Source organism: Uloborus diversus, chromosome 4 (assembly GCF_026930045.1).
Source record: "Uloborus diversus isolate 005 chromosome 4, Udiv.v.3.1, whole genome shotgun sequence".
In the NCBI taxonomy this organism is placed as follows: Eukaryota; Metazoa; Arthropoda; class Arachnida; order Araneae; family Uloboridae; genus Uloborus; species Uloborus diversus.
In genome coordinates, this window is record NC_072734.1 from 191784467 (window position 1) to 191806001 (window position 21535).

Here is a 21535-nt window from a genome sequence, read left to right on the forward strand (position 1 = left end):
CAAAATATTTTGAAAAGATATGTAATAGAATGAAACTGAAAGCTTTCTTTCAAAAACAGGTGCATAATAGTAATTTTAGTACTAACGACTAAACGGCACGACCTTGAGGGTCACGGATTTGGACAAAATTCTAGCTATAGATCCACTCCTACTAAATATCAGCTCAGGTAAAGCGGTTTGGCTGCATAGGCCCTAGTTTCTCTACAACGAGGGTCCAAAGTTGCTAGTTTGGCCCCAGAAATGCAATGGCGTTTCTATTGGAATTTCAGAGTTTGACACTATGTTCCATATCCCAACACATTTTGCAACTTTTGTTAGTACAGCGAATGGAAGGGAGAACATCTATTTATTTGTGTCTTTAAGTAACTTGATAAATCAAAACGATCTCCTGTTTTGTCTTTTTATGTGCCATGTGCAATTAATTAGAGATTTTTCTCCTCCCATTTTTTGCTTATTGTGGAATATCTTCGATAGCAGACGATAAATATCCAGTTAAAGTAAATGTTTTCATTAACAAGCGATTGATACTTTTTACTAGCAGATAATTAATATAAAACGAAAATAATTAGTTTCATTTGCAAATGATAAATATCCTGTAACTATGTTTTTAAGCATTCAAGTTATTGAAATTAAAAGTAGTATCCAATTTAAATTTCAGAACCAATTATTAAAAATTAGTATTCAAAGTAATTAATTGAAAGGTAAGAGCATGCAAATGACTTATACTGCGGTACAATAGCAGAAACAACAATAAAATTTTATTTTAAAAACCCCCGACTGAGTTGCAACTGTAGAATCAAGAGGGAAAATTGAAAATCCTTTTAAAAGTCTCATATTTTTAAAAATCAATGTCAAGTATTTTGTTTGCTATCAAATAGAAACAGGCAACAAATAAAAATTTTAAATCATTGCATTTTATTTCCTTGTTGGCCAACAATGAATTTGGTGATCAATCGCGTGAATAAAGACTTAGTCGTTATTAAAATCTGCTTTAAAAAAACGTTGTAAGTCGAATGGTATATAATATGGAAGTCCTAAACACATTCTATCAGACGCGGAAAAAAATTCTCTTTATTTTGGCATTAAATTTTAAAATTTTTAACTATGTTTTCACTGTGAAAATCATGAAAAACCTTTTAGAGGTATTTAATTAATACATTCGTTAATGAATGCCATCCAAAGATGCGACCTAGCTAAGAACACTCTCGATCAACTCTCCTTTGGAGCAAATTTTTTTTTTTTTCAAAATCGGTCCATCCGTTTAGATGCTGGAGTGCCACAGACAGACACATAGATACACAGACACATCAAATTTATAACCCCCTTCCTTTGTGTGTGGGGGGTTAAAAAGGGTTAAAAATGGTAATTCTAAAGGAAACTCCGTTGCATTTCTGGGTCCAAATTATCAACTTCTGACCCCCGTTGCAGTCAAACTAGGGCCTAAGCAGTCAAACAGCTTTACCTGGACTCATGCCTAGTGGGAATTGACTTAAATCTAGGATTTTGTCTAAATTCGTGACCCTCAAGGTCATGCCATTAGGTATAACTCTAAAACAGCGGTTCCCAACCTTTTTGATTGTGAGGCCCACCAGTTTCGTAGAAAACGCGATTGAGGCCCACTAACCAGGGTTGGCCGAATCGGACCCAATTGGGTTGGACCCAATGGGTTTTTTTGAAAAAACCCATTTAAAAAAACCCATTATTTAGCCCACTTTTGGGTTTTTTTAAATTTCCTGAGATTTTTTTTTTAAAAAAATAATTAATTTAAATACTTTTACAATTTAAACTTCTTTCTTATTTGTTCTTCACCACAGACAATGAACACAAAAAATGAATTTTGAGCTTTAATAGTATTTCTTAACTCCTAACGGCATTAAAAATATTCTTCAAAGATTTTAAATAAATATATTTAACTTTTTTCTTTAACTGGTCAATAAATAACTCAACTTATCTTGATCAAGTCCTGTCACGTCTGATTTTCTCAATATTTGTAGATTGTATAGAGGAAACTAATCTAGTTGAAAGGCTTTCATGTAAATTATTTTCTGCTAACCAACACGTCACAAATCTCGAATAAACACAAGGTAATTTTTTTAGAAATAAACAGATTTTTCAAACGGTCTACAGAAAACAGAACAGGTACAGTATTTTCATTATTTTACAAAAAAGTTTAATATTTCTTACCCTGTACACAGAAATAGAAAAACAGGCAACATAAAATTCAAAGAAATGTCTTGATTACGCTGGAATTCAGTAAAAATGTGATTTAAACGACTTGAGGCTCTACAGTTGCATAACAAAATGCATATTTGCATAACAAAATGAAATACTATAAAGTAAAATGCAAAAAAAAAAATGTAGTAATTGAAAACGAACCATAGATTTTATCACTCGAGAAGTAACTTTGCCTTAACTGTTGGTAATAATGAAAATTAAAAAAATCTGAAACTTTAACATTCTTGGGTTTTTTCGTCTTTTAAACTTTTCTTCAGAAAACTCTGAATTTTAACTACTTTTCCAGCTTTTTACCCGAAGATAATTTTTACACTTTGTCCATATACTTATGCTACAATATGCTACAAGTACCCCACATTTTCCCTAAAAAAAGACAAAAAAACCCACATTTCTTTTAAAAAAACCCAACTTTAGTTGGGTTTTTTTGGGTTTTATTTAAAAAAACCCAAAAAACCCTGGGTCCATGGGCTTTTTTAAAAAACCCCAGGTTTTTGCCAACCCTGCCACTAACTACTGTACATTACTTGCACAGCCAAAACTTTCTGTGGTGCGTGGGAGGGGGGGGGGGCTGTTCATAACTGTCCTTAAATGTAAATAATATACCGTATCAGGACTGAGAGTGAGTTGCAAAAAGAGTTCTGGACTCGTTAATCCGCTTCTCCCCTTATGTCACACCACAGATATAACTATATTGAACAAGAACCATTTTCAGAATAACTTTGACATCTGGATTGAAACCAGATAGTTTTAAAGCAAGACAAAACGTTAGAAGAAGCACGAATTTGCAAATTACAGCAGACACGTGTTTCGGCGTTACAGGCAGACTTAGATAAAATGAAAAGCTTTCTGCGAACACAAATCCTAACTGGAAAATTTTCTGCAAATAACTATTTTGCCTTATTCACGCTTTTATGCAAAAATATAAAAAAAAAGGGAGGGGGAGGGAACTTTATTTTTATTTATTTATTTATTTTAAAACAGCATATAGTTTATGCTTACTTTTCACTAACTGAAGAAAACTGCTTAAACTATTATTTTTTGCTCCATATCAATCACATGATCATTATTATTACTTTCATTTTACAGTGAAAAAGTTCATGTAGATCTGATAAAACATGAGCTACCTGCTTTTTACTTGAAAATTTTATGAAGATATTTGATTTTGTACACAAATCAACAAAACTACTTATTTGTTTGAAATTAAGTATTTCTGCAAAAATAAATACCGTATTTTCTGCATGTTATCTGTTACAAAAGTTTTAAATTAGTGCTTCCCCCCCCCCTTTCTACGCCAACGCATTTGAACTCAATTTACAGCGGGAGTGATCGTTCCGTAGTCTGTAAAGTTGTTTATTTTATGTACTTGAATTTTCCCCTTACGCGATCCAGGCTGTGTAAAATAAAAAACTATACAGTCATAGTAGGAGCGGTCTCGACTTGATTTGCAACTGTCGACTGACTCCTTTGTCTTTTAAGTAATTAGCGTACTATAATCGCGATTTCAAGAAGAAATAATTATTTTTTAGATTAATTTTGCATAAGATTTAGAAGAAACAGAAATAAAATGTGGGGTTTTAAAAAAAAAAAAATTCATTTTTTTTAAAATTAACGTTAGTAGTGAAAAATAAATTTCTGCAGAGCCAAAAATTTTCTGCGAACGCCATTCGCGCGTTCGTTTATATTATGCAAGACTGGTTACAGGGAACGCCTTTTTCAATGCAAAAAATAATGAGCTTATGGATGAAAAGACATCCGACATCCCTTCTGTCGGACTCGCCTTCAATTATAGGGAAAAGTTTCTAGAAAATATGAAAATCTTTAATCCCGAAGTTCCTTATTGTGATGAAGCAAGGGAGAGTTTCCGAGTGACGGTATATCTAATTAGAGAATTTTCGCAAAAATTTTGAAATTAATACCCCAAGTTTTATCTTGGTTTAGATTCTTGACCAGTGGCAATTCTGAAATTTCATTGTGGGTGAATAGTGCACCTTGGGGCAGGTGAAAGAGGGAAACCTATAGAGCCAACAATCAATATTTAGTATTGATCAATTGGTGCCAGTATTTTACCTACTATTCTTCCAACGTTTACCTACATTTTATTAAATAGGTTTTAATCTACCAAAGAAAGAAACATTAGCGAATATTAACTTTGTTCCTAGGTACACTATCTAGTACCTGCTGGGACAGTTAAAAACAAATTGTGGAAATTTCAATAACTGAATTACGATTAGTAACTGTTTGAAGGGAAAAAAATGATGTTTTGATTGCTTTACAAAGTGTTGGAGGTAAAGTATAACTATTTACTGCGGTGTGAATGACCAACCTCTTGGATTATCAGCAAATAAAAAAAAATAAATAAATAAATAAAATAAAATGAAATAAATAAATAAATAAATAAAATAAATAAAAATTAATAAACTTATGTTATTAGACTTAATAAACTTAGATTAAATAAGCCTATTTTAAGCACAATATTTTTTTTCTGAAATGTTTTGCATAAAATCTTCAACAGGAAAAAAAAAAGAAAAAAAAATTACAGAGTTTAAAAACCTGGCAGCACAAAACCATCGAAATCCTCAGCAACTAAGCAGTTGTCTGTCCAGGATTTTTCACAGGGTCCTATTTTTGTGAATTTTAAAAAGATATTGTGAAAAATAAAATATTTTTGTGAAATTCCAAAAAGTAAAGCAAAAGTTATTAATCAATATAGATAATAATTCTGATTTGCGCACACATTTATTAAAAAATGAGTCCATGAATGGGTTATCACGATTTTGAAAAGGGTTCTTTTTGATTAATCAGAATTTTGTGAAGGGGCCTTTTTAACCAATTATAATTTTGTGGAGGGTCTTTTTTTAACAAATTAGATTATTGTGAAGGGTCCTTAAAAGAACCCATATTTCCTCTAGCCAGACCCTTGCCAGGCCATTCTTTTTTTAAAACTACATTTTTAGCAATTAAAAAAACAAAAGAAATCATGACATTTGTTCTTACCAAAAGAACAGGAGGAGGAGGCGGGTGGCTGGGAGGTCTTTTGGAAGGAGGCCTCGGAATGCCGGAGTGACTGCTTTTTGGTCTGAAACAGAAAGGTAAGAGAGAGTAAGAAGAACAATAAATATTAATCACTAATTTCATGCTCTCTAAATTAAATTAGCATAAAATTCAAGCCTCATGTCAAATGAAACAATTAATAATTTTTGCTGTCATGATAGACATTTTAAAATTTACTTAAACAAAAAAACACTAAAATTACCATTTTTTGTTTTATGATTTTTTTAAAAAAATAATTATAAATTATCTTTTTTTTTTTTTTTGTGGATTTTTGAATTCCCTGTATTTTTCCTGTTTCTTCAGGTTTCTCTGTGGTGTGGGAACCAAAAAAGAAGGCCATTAGGCTGTCTTTTAAGTCATTTGGAAGTCTCAATTCCTCATCCTGGAGTTGAAAAATTAATGTTTTTACATAAAAGTGGGTGCGTGTTTTGTTGTTTTCGGGTAAAATTTAGCATTTAATAAACGTCCTTGTCCCCACTCCTCTCGGAAGAACTCGAAATGACGGGTCTTTTAAGAAAACATACTTTATCCTTGATTTTTAACAACTACAAATTTTAATTCTTTTACATTTTTCTGACACAGAAAGAGAAGGAAATTATATCTAGGGTGAGAGAAGAAAACACTCAGACTCTGGTGAGTGCCAGACATAAGCAGTGTTGCCAGACGGTCAAATCCAGATTTCCCCAATTCCCTTCCAACTTTTCCCCAAAAAATGATGTTTTCTATCAAAATTCCCCAAATTCAAAAATTATTTTTCCACTAATATTTTTATGAAATGAATCGACTTCCTCTGATATTTTTGTCTTTTGAAAAAATTTTTTTTCCCCAAATAGCCAAATTTTCTTATAAAATTCCCCAACTTTTTTTTTCTTCTCATTTTCGCTTTTTTTTTGTCTTCTTTATTTTTATCTTTTTTTATCTTTACTAATAATAAAGCTGAAACTCTCTCTGTCCGGATCTCTCTCTCTGTCAGGATCTCTGTAATGCGCATAACACCTAGACCGTTCGGCCGATTTTCATGAAATTTGGCAAAGGATTAGTTTGTAGCTTGGGGGTGTGCACCTTTAAGCAATTTTTCGAAAATTCGATTTTGTTCTTTTTCTATTCTAATTTTAAGAACATTTTCCCGAGCAAAATTATCATAAGATGGACGACTAAATTACCAAGTTATCATAATGTGGAACCGTAACGTGGGCAAGCCAATTGGCGAGAAATTCATCATGCATTATTTGTAAATATACAGGAGAACCAAAATACCTTTCAATTTTCAACTACGGGCAAAGTCGTGCTGGTGCCACTAGTCATAAATAGAAGCGCCTGACCGAGAGATAAGAAATAACTGAATATTTTTCTTCTACTCGCATTTACTACTCTGCTACCGTATGTACATTTAAACTATGACTTTTGTATACATTTATCCAAGAACATTCTTCATCACACTTTTTTTTGCCTGCTTGAAGTATCAACTAGTTACTCATGCAGAACTATTAATGCGAATTCCGTCGCATAATATTTCACATAATGCGAAATGCGAATTCCATAAAGTTGAGCAAAACTAAACCAGCGCTGTTTGATACAAACAATGTAACTACCAGATGTCAAGACGCAAATTTAGATACAAAAAAAAAAAAAAAAATCCCGAGGTTTTTATTTTCCCCCAAGTTTTCATCAAGAAAAAATTTTTCCCCAAAGATTTCCCCTCAAAACCCATTTTCCCAAAATTTCCCCAGAGAGCACCAGATTTCCCCAAAATTGGGAAATTTCCCCCAATCTGGCAACACTGGATGTAAGTCCTCATCTTATACACGAAAACTCATAAAATCGAAATACATAAATATTTGATGAGTGTGATATGCTATGGTAAAACTTCTTACACTAAACTCACAATTGTTCACCAGGGGGGGGGGGGGGAATCATGGCATACGGGGCTCCAGAGTTGGAGGCAGAATGATTCTGGAGCAAAGGTTGTAGAGTCAGAGTCGGATTGATTTGGGGGTAAAGAAGTCAAAGGTTCGAAATTACCAGAGTTGGAGTCGGTTATTTTCCTTCAGAGCCCATAGCCCTGCCAGCACTGTGGAGTCAGAGTCGGGTGGATTTTGGCTTAAAGGAGTCAGGGTCGATGGCTGTATAATTTTGGAGTCGGAGCCTGCCATTTTCCCACCAACGTCCCAGCTACGGTGGTTCAAAAATACATGTAAAAAAAAGTGTCTTCTAGATAACAGGACACTCTCAATATTTTTAGACTTGTGGATAGTAATATACTGGAAGAATTTCAGCTTCCTATTTCAACGGAAAGAGGGTGCTCAACCCCCCTCCCCCAAACTTTATCAGTATGGGGAGCGGGGTTAAAAAATACTTCAAACTGAGGGGAAAAAAAGCTACATATTATAATATACATTAGTAATGTGCAAACACATTTCAATAAAACAATTACTTACAAAAAAAAAAAAAAAAAAAAACAGCTAAGAAAATTAAAAGTTTCTAAATTCGTGGCATTTTCTACTGTACGGCTAATTTTAAATGAAGGGGTCATTGAGCACCCTCTTAAAATTGGAGTAAGAAGCTAAAACTTCCACAGCATAATACTATTAGTAAGTCCAAAAGAAATAGGGTGCGCTCAAGCTGAAAAAAAGTTTTTTTTACCACCCTAGTCCCAACCCTGATGGCACACTCCATTGCATTGAAATTTTTAGGATTTGTTTCCAGGGGCATTTTTTTTTTTGGGGGGGGGGGAGTTCTCATTCTTGGGGGTCTTAGTGGAATTTGGGAGGGGGAACAGCATTGCTCTAAAAGGGCTTGGGTTTTTAGCCTGCTTAACACATAACAGGCTAGGGCTCACTAAGATTTTATTAACTGCTACTTACCCAGAGAGACTGTTCATGCTTTTGGGAATCACAGGCACGTCTGGTGGCTTTGGAATGCTTTTTCCTGGAGAACATTCAAAAACAGTCTTTGAACAAGGTTTCTCTGCAAAGGATCAGGAAAAAAAAGCATTTTTTATTTACTACATGGAACAGAGTTGCTGACATTGTAAATACAAATACAAATACAAATGTGACAACCAGCAACAAGCTCTGGGACCATCTAGGCAGGTCCTAGTCAGTTTATAAGTCCCCAATGAAGATCGAGGGCCCTCTTAAAGCTATCCACCCCCTTGCTCAATACAGTCCCTTCCTGTAAGCTGTTCTGAGTGCCCACAACCCTACTTAAGAAGTAGTTTTTCCTAATTTCCAGGTTAGCCTGAGATTTGAATAGGTTAAAAGAATAACCCCTCGTCCTGCTTTCTGTGCGAAAATTTAACCCATTAACGTCATTCATTTTGATGAATTCAAACTACTGAATCTCCGACTCTCCTTTTCCAGAAAGCCAACAACGTTCAAACTTCACACGTCATTTGCACATTCATAACAATGAAAAACAAGTTGATTGTAAAAATTGTAGAAAGACATTTTTTCATAGTTCAATTATTATCCAATCATATTTGAGGATGCATAATAAGTAGAAACCATATTAATACAAATATACAAATACAAATGTGAAGGCCAGCTAAAAGTTCTGGGCGCAGCTAGGCTGGTCCTAGTCAGTTTATTAGTCCCCAATGAAGATCGATGGCCCTCTTAAAGCTATCCACCCCCTTGCTCCTTACCGCCTCTTCTGTAAAACTGTTCCAAGGTTCCACTACCCTGCTAAAATAATAATTTTTCCTAATTTCCAGGTTAGCCTGAGATTCGAATAGCTTAAAACAATGACCCCTCGTCCTGATTTAGGTGCAAAAATTTAACCTGTTAACATCTTCCATTTTGATAAATTTAAATAACTTAATCCTGTCCCCTCTGACCCTCCTTTGCTTCAGGCTATACATATTAAGCCTATGAAGTCTGTTATCATAGTCTAAATCTGAAAGTCCTCTAACTAGTCAAGTAACCCTTCTTTGAACACTTTCTAATACAGAAATATCTTTCCTGAAATAAGGAGACCGAAACTGAACAGCACCTCCAAATGAGGTCTTACTAAGTTATGTCAAGTGACGCATGTTCAACAATCAGGCTTCAATTAAAGGGGGGAAAACTGTAAAATTTGTGGTCCAAACAATCATTTTTAAAGAAAGAAAATGTCAAATCAAAAATTTCCAAACAAATTAAACATAACTTTCCTAATTATTTTCTGCTGGCGGTAAAAAGAAAAATTAATTTGAAGTTTTGGCATCTTGAATTCAAATTATGTTTTTCGCAATCACGAGTGTGTGCGCATGCAGTGCTGTGTGTGTACACGTGTGTGTGCGTATGTAGGCATATGTGTTTGTGTCTGTGTGCAGGCATGAGTGTGTATGTGTGTGTGTGTGTGTAGGAGTGTGTGTTTGTGTCTGTGCGCTGGTATGAGTGTATGTATGCGCGTGTGTGTAGGACACGGATGCAACGTGGAGATGGCTTTCGCTGTAGGAGCAGCATCATGAGGAGCCGTTCGACGGTGGTGCTGCAGAGGGTGCTGGCGGGAAAATAAAATGATAGCTCGCCAAAAACAAACAAATGAGAACAATAAGCAATCGTGATTGCTCAAAAAAAAAAGCCAAATGATAATCAAAAAGAGAAATTTTTACCTCATAACAAAAACAAAATTTTATTTTATCGCAGACCAGAAAAAAAACCAACTTTCTGAAACTTTATCCACGCTAATTTAAAATGAGATCACGCAAACAATAATTTTCCAGATATAAAATTTCTGTACCATTAGGCTTAATAACGCATTTAAATTTTTCCCCGGGGATTTGACAGCCTTTTTTTTAATTCAAAAGAAGTGAATGTACCCAATGAGTGTTTTTTGCAGGCTTTCAAATGGGACCTAAATCAAAGAAATCAGATAATTATTTCGGGTAGAAAGAGCCATTCAATGCCATTTTTGTGCTTTAAAACCAAAATTTGAAACAAAGAATATATTTATGTGTGTGTATGTATGTTCCCTACACAAATCCAGTTTATGTCAGATCTGGACCAAATTTGGCAGGGAGGTACTTGAGTATCCGAGAAGGAACGTAGGGAGGTTTTTGAAGGCCGAGAAAGCACTGAACCGTCTGAACTTTAATTTTAGGACTTGAAAATGGCATTACATGGCTCTTTCTACCCCCAAATAATTATCCAATCAGTTTGATTTTAACACCATTCGAAAGACTGCGAAAAAATTCTCCCCTTCGAATTAAAAAAAAGGCTTTAAAATCACTGGGAAAAAATTAAAAAGCACTTTTAAGTCTAATGGGACTCTATTTTCATATCAGAAACCTATCGTTTCCGTGATCTGATTTCAAATTAGCATTCAGAATGTTGCCACTTTTTTTTTTCGGCTGTGACTAAATAAAATTTTGTTTTTATTTTGAAATAAAAATTTCCCCTTTTGATTGTTATTTGGCGATTTATCTTCTTTCTTTCTTTTTTTTCAGGGTTTTAGTTGTATTTATGGAGGGTTGCCTTTAATTTATTCAGGAATTTTTGATTTGCCGTTTTTTTCTTTAAGAAGGATTATTTTGACGAGAAATGTTACAGTATTTCCCCGCCCCCCCTCTAATAGAAGCCCGATTATTGAATATGCATCATTTGACAAAACTTTTATTTTCAAGGTAGACCGTGCGAAACCGGGCAATGCAGCTAGTTTATAATAAGAAGGGGAATGATACAAACATGTCACAAAAATCATAGGATGTATACAATTTTCATTTAATAACATTTGAAATAAGACGAATAAAAATAGTTCTCTTACGTGTCGAACAACACATTTCATTATTTGAATGACCCAAACTATGGAGTGTGTTATTATTAAGCTCGGCGGTTAAATTCTCATTTCGTACCTGAAAAAAAAAAAACAAATATTAAAGACATTAACGATTCACAGGGAAATCAATTAAAAAAAATAATAATTTTCAGAAATTATTTTGAAGCAATTTGTTACATGGATTAGCCATATAATTTACAATATACAACGTAAATTAAAACTTGCACTCATATTTGAAGTTTTCCATACAAAGCCTGTCATAGGTTGTGCACAGGGTTTGAAAATAATGATATTTCGAAAATATCGAAAATATCCGATATTTTCAATGTGTAAAAACTAAAGTCTTGTTATAGTAAATACATCCTCAAATCACTCTTTATTTTCTTATATTAATATTACAATATGCTTCTTTCATTATTTATATCTAATATTTTGTTTTGCATTTCTATCAATTTTAATGGAGTTCATTTAGCATTGGCTATTTTACTCGTGTTTCTTCAGTTAGCTACTTTTGAACAGCTATGTGATTCAGAAATAAAAAAATTGCATTAGGGTCTGCACAGTAATAAGACATTTCTTTTTTTTTTTTTATGACCAATGTTTAATATTTAATTAGGCACTTTCATTATGAATAAACATTGTTAAATTATTAATAATTTTATGAATATAAAATAAAAAAGGAATATTATATTACTTTCATACATTAATGATGCATTAATACACCAGAAAAATATAAGTTCATAACTTTTTGGTTGTTTTTAGTAATAAATGAACAATGTTACTATGATCAATATATTTTTTATATTGAAAATACCGTAGTTAAAAAAATAACTATCAAAAATATCAAAATATATTTTCAAAATAAATACTGGATATATAACGGCGAACCCCGGTTGTGCACTATTCGTAAGCAATGAGATCACATGAATAAATAAATGGGATGAACAATACTTGTGTAGAGTTTAGGAGAAATTTTAGAATTTAATTTGCTTCTTTTTGTGCACACTAATATCAAACTTTCATGATTGAGACTTCAGAAAAATAATGAACTTTGAATTCTCAAAATTCAATATTACACTAATATGTTGTGGCCATCACGAAACTTTCTCCTATATCTTTCTTATAATTCTGATCCCTCCCCATGCTTAACGAGGAAGCAATATTCCCAACAAAAACGAAATGACACATGACCCTCCCAATGTCTGAATTATTGCAAAAGCAAAGCAAAGAGCGAAAATTGAAAGTTATTTTAAAAGCCTTGCTTGAATTAATTACAAATATTTTATTTGTTAACAAACATAAGATGGCAACAGTTAAAAATTTTAAATCATTGAGATAATATTTCCGATCGTTTCCATACAATTAAAATCACGAGAAATACGCAGACGACAATCTATTACGATTTATCTTTCTTATTGTTGCATTAATAAAGCTATTTTTATTATTAATAAAGCTAAAAAAAAAAAAAAAAAAAAAAAAATCAACACCTCTTGGAGCGATTGGAGTCAAAATTGAACCAAAGCCTGTTTACGTATGGATTCACATATATTCCAAATTTCAACCAGAACGTAGCATTACTTCTTGAGATAGGGCACTCACAATGGAAAAAAAGAACGGGCGATTGCGCTACCCCCCTTTTTAGCTGTTGACACCAAAATAAAATCAGCTCTTATACCCACTAAGGACTACTTGCCGATAAATTTTTGTTTGATTCCGTTCGTTATTTCTTGAGATACAGCAATCACAATTGACGACAAAAAAACGTTCTATAGCTCAACCCCCGTTTGAGCTATTGACACCAAAATTTAATCAGCATCTGTACCTGTTAGGGGTAACATATGGACCAAATTTTGTTTAATTCCACCGGTTCCTTCCTTTGGAATAGCAGGCATACATAACTCGAAAAACATCCCATTGCTCCATCCTCCTTGGAGGAATTCGCGCCAAAAACCAATAGGCACAAGTTCGCATAGGGGCTCATGTGCAGTTCATACCAAATTTTGTTCGATTTCATGCGGTAGTTTTTGCTGTAGAGCGACCACAAAAAACTGGTGTGACACACACAGACATTTTTCAAAAATGGTCGAAATGGACTCTGCACACCTCAAAACGTTCGAATCCGTCAAAATTCAAAATTCAATCCAATACTTCCTTCTATATATTGGATAGAGAAGAAAGTAAAAACATTTTAGCATTAATTTTTCTCATTTACCCCTAATAATTTTCAAGTCCCTTAACTTGAGTATCCCTTAATCAGAGGCAAATACATAGAGGTCCCAATTCAAAGAGATAGGGAGGGACCAGAAAAATGTGACCCTCAAGGTGAGGTGCCCTTTAAAGTAGGTAGTACTACACAGCCGTGTGCAGGTAAATGGCAGTATATGCAGAAATGTGTTTTCGAGATATTTGAAGAAACGCGTTTTGGATTCCATACCACAACAGGAAAATGTTGGAATTCGACGTCTTTTTCACGTCTTTTCTTCAGTGGGAACCAAATAAGCGAGCTTGTTCAATAAAGATAACATACCATAGATAACAAAAATGCAAAAAAATGAAAACTGAAAAATTTGAACTACACTGCCCTTTACGGCAGTGTAGTTCTGCTATAGCCCTGGCTCGAGTGGGTAATTTTGTTTATTTGTGAACACTGATTTAAGATGGACTAAAATGAAAATTTGGGTTGAAATATGAGTTGAAATTTTTTCGTAAAAACAAAATTTCTTTTACTTCCTACAAGGAAGTACAGTGGAACCTCGTTATCACGACACCTTTGGGACTGTCAGAAAAGTGTCATCAATATCCCGAGCGAAGCCATAACCGGAACCGTTTAAAAATTCATAATTAAACATTAGTTAACAACAAAATTAGATTCAATGAAGAAATTAATAGCATAATATATGTTTTTAATTAGATTAAACTAGTGCAAATTTGAATTATTGGTAGATATAACAAAAATTATTTAAAAAAAAAACCTTCACCCTCCCTCCCCCCCCCCCCCCAATTCTAAAATACTTTCCAATAAGTGTCGCTAAACTTAACTGAATAACATTTTTGACACTCCTCCTTTCCGCGAAATTATCAGAAAGAAAGAAACCAATTCAAGACTCTTCACTTTTGTCCTCAATTTGATTAGGTTTTGACGTCTAAGTCCCACCTTTCAAAAGTGAAAAAACCCTCTCTAACTTTTTATCCACTTTAGAGTTGTGTATCCGTTTTCAATCTTTTTTCTCTTATGAGAGAAGCTTGTAGTGACCAACTACAGTTTAAGGTAGCTATGGTCTTTCCAAGGACGGATGCAAGGGAGGGGCGATCGCCCCCTCCTTGAGCGATATTCAGGAACTTTCCTCCGGTTATATTTTTAATAGTAAAGTTCTAAAAACTTCAATTTTACGTAATCTTCGATGGCGCTAATAGAAAAGGGAGATCTTCCCCGGAATTCTTCCGGAACTGAAGTCTTGAAAATGCAATCGTAGCCCATCTCTCATTACTCTGGGGAACCGAACCGAAACTTTCTACAGGATTGTTTTCAAAACTGAAGTTCCAAAACCTCAATTCAGACCTTAGATGATATTAAGAGATAGGTTCAAGGGCTTACCCTGGATATTTTTCGAAAGAAACACAACTATAGGACACTTTTGATGTCGTAAAGGAAAGCGATTACAGTCCCCCGAAAGTTTTTAGAAATTGAAATTTCAAAGCGTGAAAATCGCCCCCTCCTTGAACATTTTCTGGATCCGCCCTTGGGTCTTTCTCTTCTGCTGTTTCCCTCGTCCAGTATTACAATCCACCTGCTTTGAGTTCCTTTCTATTGTTCCTCATCTTGTCAAAATCCTTTCAGGAGTTATCTACTCGCCCCCCCCCATTCTTGAGGTGTTGTCATGCCTGGTCAAATCTCTTGTCAGAGTCCGAAGTTCCTACAACAAACATTTCCAGATGTCTTCATTATTTTACTGAAAATTTAACAATTGCAAAGAAATATTTGATCCAGTCGGCACAGCTGGAAGTGTCGTCGTAACCAGAGTTGCACCAAAAAAACTGTCGTAAAATCTGGTGCCACTTAATCTTTACTAATAATAAAGCTGAAAGTCTCTCTGTCCGGAGGATGTCTGGATGTCTGTAGGATGTCTGTGACGCGCATAGCGCCTAGACCGTTCGGCCGATTTTCATCAAATTTGGCACAAAGTTAGTCTGTAGCATGGGGGTGTGCACCTCGAAGCGATTTTCTGAAAATTCGATGTGGTTCTTTTCCTATTCCAATTTTAAGAACAAAAATATAAGATGGAAAATTGCGAAATTATCATAACGTGGAACCGTAACATGGGCACAAGCCAATTGGCGAGATACGAAATGATCATGACGTGGAACCGCAACATGGGTACAAGCCAATTGGCGAGAACATTCACCATACATTATTTGTAAATATGCAGGCGAACCAAAAGACCTTTAATTTTTTCTATTACGGGCAAAGCCGTGCGGGTAACACTAGTATTAAAATAATACGGCATTGGTTCGGGACTTTGAAAAAGTGACGTGACATCCGGAGTGTCATGATATCCGGGTGTCCCGATAATGAGGTTTGACTGTATGAAGACAAAACCAGCATTATTTTTGTAACAGACAGGAGTGTGCACAGAAATTTTGGGGCCAGTCACAAATGACTTCTACGAGCTCTCCTCCATTATAATTTAACCTACATCCCTATCCCTACATATATATCACCCATCGTTTTAAAAATCTCAGGTCCCCTTCAGGCTCAAGCCAGTTCAACAGAGGTGTCCCCTCTCCCCCTGCCCCTGGTAACAGATTGGATGTTTTAAAGTGAATAGAATAGTTAAGATGCTTTTAACACTTTAGAGATACTTTTAAAGGTTTACTTTTAAAGATAAGATACTTTTATGCATGGTTATGCCAGTCGACACAATGAAAAAGGAACTAAATAAATTAATTTTCTTACTTCATCATCGCTGTCGTCTTCAAAGTCACTTCCCCAGTCATCGGAATCACTTTCGTAAGCCCCTGCAAACGAAAAAATAAACCCATTTTAGAGCACGATATATTAAATAAATTAACGCATGCATTGCAAAAGAAAATATATATTTTTAAATGTTTTTTTTTTCATACTAAAACCCATTCCACAAAAAAAAAAAAAAAAAAAAAAAAAAAAAAAAAAAAAAAAAACTTTTGTAGGCTTTACAGATTAACACTCACCAAATTATATAGAATCAAAGTTCAGGATTGATTTTTTTTTTTTTTTTTTTTGAGTGGTCTGAAAGTGGGCGTATCTCCTTTTTATTTTCAACATTTTGTTATTATGGTTAAATGTTTGTTGCAGAAAGTTTCCTTGAAGTCTCAAAAATCACAAACATGTTTAAAACATCATCCATGTCTTAACACAGCTGAATTCTGCACTCACAGATGTTTTATGGAAAAAACATCTCGGAATCCACGAAACTCGTCAAAATGTCTTCGAGAAGGGGGGGGGGATAAGTCAAACTTTTGAACCTCTTTATTTGGTGCTATGAGGTACAACTTTATTGAAAGCAACCATTCACATTACAGGTAGGAACATAAGCTTTAAACTGATGTTACAAAATTTAAACAACTTTGCCATCTTATCTTGTAAATTTTTATTACTTTCTCAGCACTTATTCTTCCATCTTGAGCATCAGTTACAAACATTGTCCAACTCAGGAATTTAATTGAACTAAAAATTTGGTTAGACAATTATTTTTTCTTTTTGAGCATTCTCAGGAACTTCTTTTACTTTCTTCACATTCTTGCATTTAAGCTCTTTTTACTTCCTTTTACAAAAAAGGAAGTATTTTATTCGCAAAAAAAATTTCACTCAAAAATCGACCTTAATTTTCATTTTACTCACCCCCGAATAATTATTGAGTTTTTTTTTAGACTCGACCACATGTGCCTAAGAACGTATAGACACGCCAAATATCCATAATAACGATTCCCGAGTTAATTACAACGAATTTCCTCGTGACGTCTGTATGTACGTACGTATGTATGTGGCATAACTCAAGAACGGTATGTCCTAGATAGTTGAAATTTGGTACGTAGACTCCTAGTGGAGTCCCCCAAAGCAGAATACTACTAAATTTGCGACGTACGTCGCAGAACAGATACCTGTGCTACAGAACAATTCTGTTCAAATGGGAGAGGAAAACTGACAAATTTTCTGCAGACATTTTGCAAATTTCAGTGAAATTTCCGCAGAAAATCTGCAGAAACCGCGGGGCAGAAAATCTGCAGAAACTGCGGCGCAGAAAATCTGCTGAAACCGCGGTGCAGAAAATCTGTAGAAACGGTAGATTTTCTACAAATATCTTCCAACTCAAGATAGAATTCTACAGATTTCTTAAAATTAGAAGAAAATCTAAAATTTTCGCAAATTACGATAAAATAACGATAATATCTCGCAAATAACAGTAATTTAGCGGAAAGCTCCTGATGTTGAATTCGATAAGTCCTTTGTAGGACTTTCCTAATCGATCATCATTCACTGCAATTTCCGTCATGCACGTACGTTTTGGAAACATGCTAACATTGCAACACGTTCATGGCCGGAAATTGTGTGCCTTGTTTGAGATTTCAATCCCTTTGCATCCAGAAAATATTTAAATTATTTAGAAAGTTTTGAAGTGTTTCATTATATCCAACTTAACTCGACTCATTTTATTTATTATTTCAGTAATTTCTTTATTTAGTAACATTATTTTAATTGCTCCTTCATGCCATGTACAATTAGCCAAATAAAAACGTGGTTTGACACCTAGGTTCGAATTTTCATAAAGTCTTGTATCTTTGCTCTTTCTATGCATTTTAGAAAGCACAGGGATCGATCCAGGTTTTATTTTTTGGGTCCCCATTTTGTGAAAAGGCAAAATATTTTTGTGAAATTTCGTTATTTTTGTGAAAAAGCAAAGTATTTTTGTGAATTTTCTTTGTTTTTGTAAAAAAGACCTTCTCGTGATTTTTTTCTTGGAAAAGATTATATTAAAGCATTTTTAGCTGTCGTATCGTTATAGAAAAGCCCTAGACAGGTTTCAGGGGTGATTGCAAGTTCTTGAAGAATACATGAAAGCTGTCAAGAGAAAATGCGCTGGGGGAGGGGGGAAGTAAGACCCTTAACATTTTATTCGTAATTTGACACATACATTACATTTATTGCTTTTTACAAATATACATATGCAAGGCACACTTTCTTAAGGTGAAAGTCTCACAACAGATTTCCTGTTTGCCCCTCTCAAATACTTTAAGAGCAATGAAAATTGCACATGCTGCTGAACGTAATGATAACTCCTAATACATACAATATGAACAGACTCAAAGATATCACATATTTCTTAACACAGAAGTGAAATATTCATTAAAGATTCCACGTATGTGTTTGAAAAACTTAAAAGTAATTAAAACCCAAAATAATACTGCACCAGCATTCAGCGTTTAATTTTTTGACTTTTGACGTTCTTACAGAGTAGGTATTTCGTTTAAAACTTTGCAATTTAATGATGTTAATAAATATATAAGAAATTTTATTTGTTTGCCTCTTAACAAGGTACAGTAAACATCAAAAATGCGAAAAGTTCGTTTACCATGGCCGATGTAAGGAAATCAAGATCTTCAAAAGAAATAAAAATATAAAAACAGCATGTAAAATAATTTTATTTTAAGTAAAGTTATTTTAGAATTGGATTTTGAAACTCAGCACAAATTAATACTAAATATATATTGCGTAATCAAAGTAAAATTTAAGATTTTCCTGAAAACAAGCTACCAATCACAAGTGTCCCTCTCCCGTCCCCCCTCTGACGCTCTCAAGCAAAAACACCTCACGCAGCAGGCAAAAAGATAAGATGGGGGAAGGTGGAAGAGGGGTAGGCTTACGCGTAGATGCGCACACATTTGCGGTTAAAAAATATTGTGAAAAGGCTGCCTTTTTATAAATTTTTGTGAAGGGGTTGCTTTTACGACGCGGAATTTTGTGAATGGGGCCGCTTCTGCGGCGCGGAATTTTGTGAATGGGGCCGCTTTTGCCATTCGGAATTTTGTGAAGGGGCCGCAAAGCGGCCCCAATTTGGAGCTGGATCGACCCCTGAAGCATATAAACTATTTTTGGAGAATCTCAATTGGTTTAGATTTGACACCCTGTTAAAGTTTTTTTGATTTTATAGTTTTCATAATCAACTAATTTTCCAAATTCAGTGCTCTTTAATTAGTCATTTGGTTGAAAGCTGTGATGTTTCCAGAAATATCTTATTTCCACAGAAATAAATAGCAACAGTCCAGTAAAAAAAAATCCTATATGAAACGATTTTGATTTTTGGCACCCAATTTGTGGAAACGTTTTTTTCGCGTACAATGCTTGAAGTACTTGCAGAACAATTTTGGTAAAAGGATTTTACGTTGCAGAACATCGTAAAGTATTCTGTTTTGGGGGTGGGGTCTAGTTGTGCACCTCCCCTTTTGGCTGTTTCTAAAGGAGTCTTCTGCACCTTTTTGGGGGGGGGGGGGGGGGGAAATCATTGTTCATTTCGATGTTAATTCAAGTGGTGTTATAATTTGGCGGACACTTGGCGATATAGCGCCAGTCTTTTGGTCGCCAAGTTTTGTCGCCAACTTGGCGACAAATTTGGCGATTTTTTTTTTTTAAAATTTGTTTTAATTTGGCCACTGTTGGTGATATTTAGAGAGTAAACTAGTGAATCCCATTAAAATTGCCAGTAATGGGGAAATGACATTAAATTGGAGCAAAAGGAAGTCATGTGATGCACACATCAGCTTGTTTAAACTCCATGCCAGAGCTTGACTGCTGAATACAAGGCAAAAGCGACCGACTAAATACACTAGCCTCTTATTGTTACGAATTTTGTGAATCGATGATATATTTATGTTTTTGATGATCTGTTGTAATCTCGCTAAATTTGGCGTTCAGCCCTTTAATTCTTTCTAAAAACGGCCTCACTTTTTAAACCTTACTTTATATTTGTGTGATAATTTTGCCAGATTTGCACCATCATTTTAATGTTCTTAAGAGTATCATATAACACTTTGAACTTACCGAAACAGCAGTTGTTTCTTATTTTTCGTTTCAAATAAGTAACTTGAAGCAATATTTGAAACATGAAAAGTACATCCAAAAATTAAATTGATCTTTAGATGCTCTTAATGCAAAATTTTAAAACTTGATCAATGACTAGAAAATTGGTTAAATTTTGTTGACAGATTATAAAATTAACTGAAGTGTTATGCCTTAAACTATTAAATAAAATATAACTTTTAAAGATCCTTTTAAAGGTGCCCATTACTGACACAGCTGCCCGAGTAGATAATAAAATAACATTTTTCTTTCCATAAGTTTGAAAGCTCATTTAATATTTTAACAGCTTCATTTTAATTGAAGTTGTTCATACAAATACAAGCTAAATATGGGGCAGTGACTAGCGAAGGGGTGAAAGTGAAGATTATTAAGTTTTGAGTCAAACGAGTTTAAAGTTTCTGTAATAGGTAGGCTATCACTGAAAAGTTTTTTTTAAAAAAATCATCCTGCATAACAGCACCTACTAGAGCTACTAGTGTCATCTCTTGCCCCAAAACAGAGAAGATGATCACCTACCATTTGTTCTGGTTATCTCCAAATTTTTTGTTTTGGCACTTACATCCCTTTGCTTCTCACTGCCTCACATGTGGGTCATTCATTCTCCGTAAAATGTCACTTTTGGACACAAATATTTTTCAATTTCAAAACCTTTTGTTTTCTTTTTTATATTTTTATATGAAAGTGTTATCTACTAAAAATGACCATAAACAATGGCCCAGCAAAGTTTCAATTATTTTACTTATAAATTTTTAAAAAATGCCTTGTTCACGGGGGGGGGGGGGGAAACCTTTTAATATGTTTAAAAATCAAACCCAATTCAATACCAAAGTAGTAATATGGTTAATTGTGAAAACACAATCAGCTACTTTAATGATTAGTGGGAATCTAATATTAAGCTCTCTTATTTAAACTACAGCTTAATTAGTAGTTATCCATTTATTCAAATGTGTGTTAAAAACATAAGTATCAAATTCAAGTTATTAAGCAACATAAACAGTCACACAAGGTGTGTGACATGCCACGGAGGTGAGAATTCACATGTAGTGAACCAAAAATATGCTAAAATAAAATTTATTATTAAAAAAATTGTTGTCCTGATTAAATAGATACATTTTTTAAGAAATTAAACAGCATTGTTAAATGATTTGTTCCTTAAAGTTTTTACTGGTAAAAGACATGTGACAGCAAAGTTACACTTTTTTCGAAGAATGACCCATGAGCAAATGTAACTTGTTTATTTCTCAGGAAATCTCAAATTAAATGCATGGGCGCCCATATAAGGGGGCAAGGGGGGCTCGAGCCCCCCCCCCTTTGAAATTAGAACTTCCTTATTTTTGGTACTTTTTTCTTTGCAAAAATGTAAAAACATTCACTCTC

The 21535-nt window shown here is 34.2% G+C and overlaps 1 protein-coding gene across 1 annotated transcript in view; it reads right to left on the minus strand.

The window, feature by feature from the left end:
* Positions 1–21535, minus strand: part of LOC129221071 (lymphocyte cytosolic protein 2-like) — a 91067-nt gene that overhangs the window by 27963 nt on the left and 41569 nt on the right. The window contains exons 6-9 of the mRNA XM_054855509.1: positions 16001–16062; positions 11035–11122; positions 8151–8253; positions 5230–5311 (exon numbers count right to left, since the gene is read on the minus strand). Of these exons, the coding sequence (XP_054711484.1) occupies positions 5230–5311; positions 8151–8253; positions 11035–11122; positions 16001–16062 (335 nt within the window). The remainder of the gene's footprint in view (positions 1–5229; positions 5312–8150; positions 8254–11034; positions 11123–16000; positions 16063–21535) is intronic.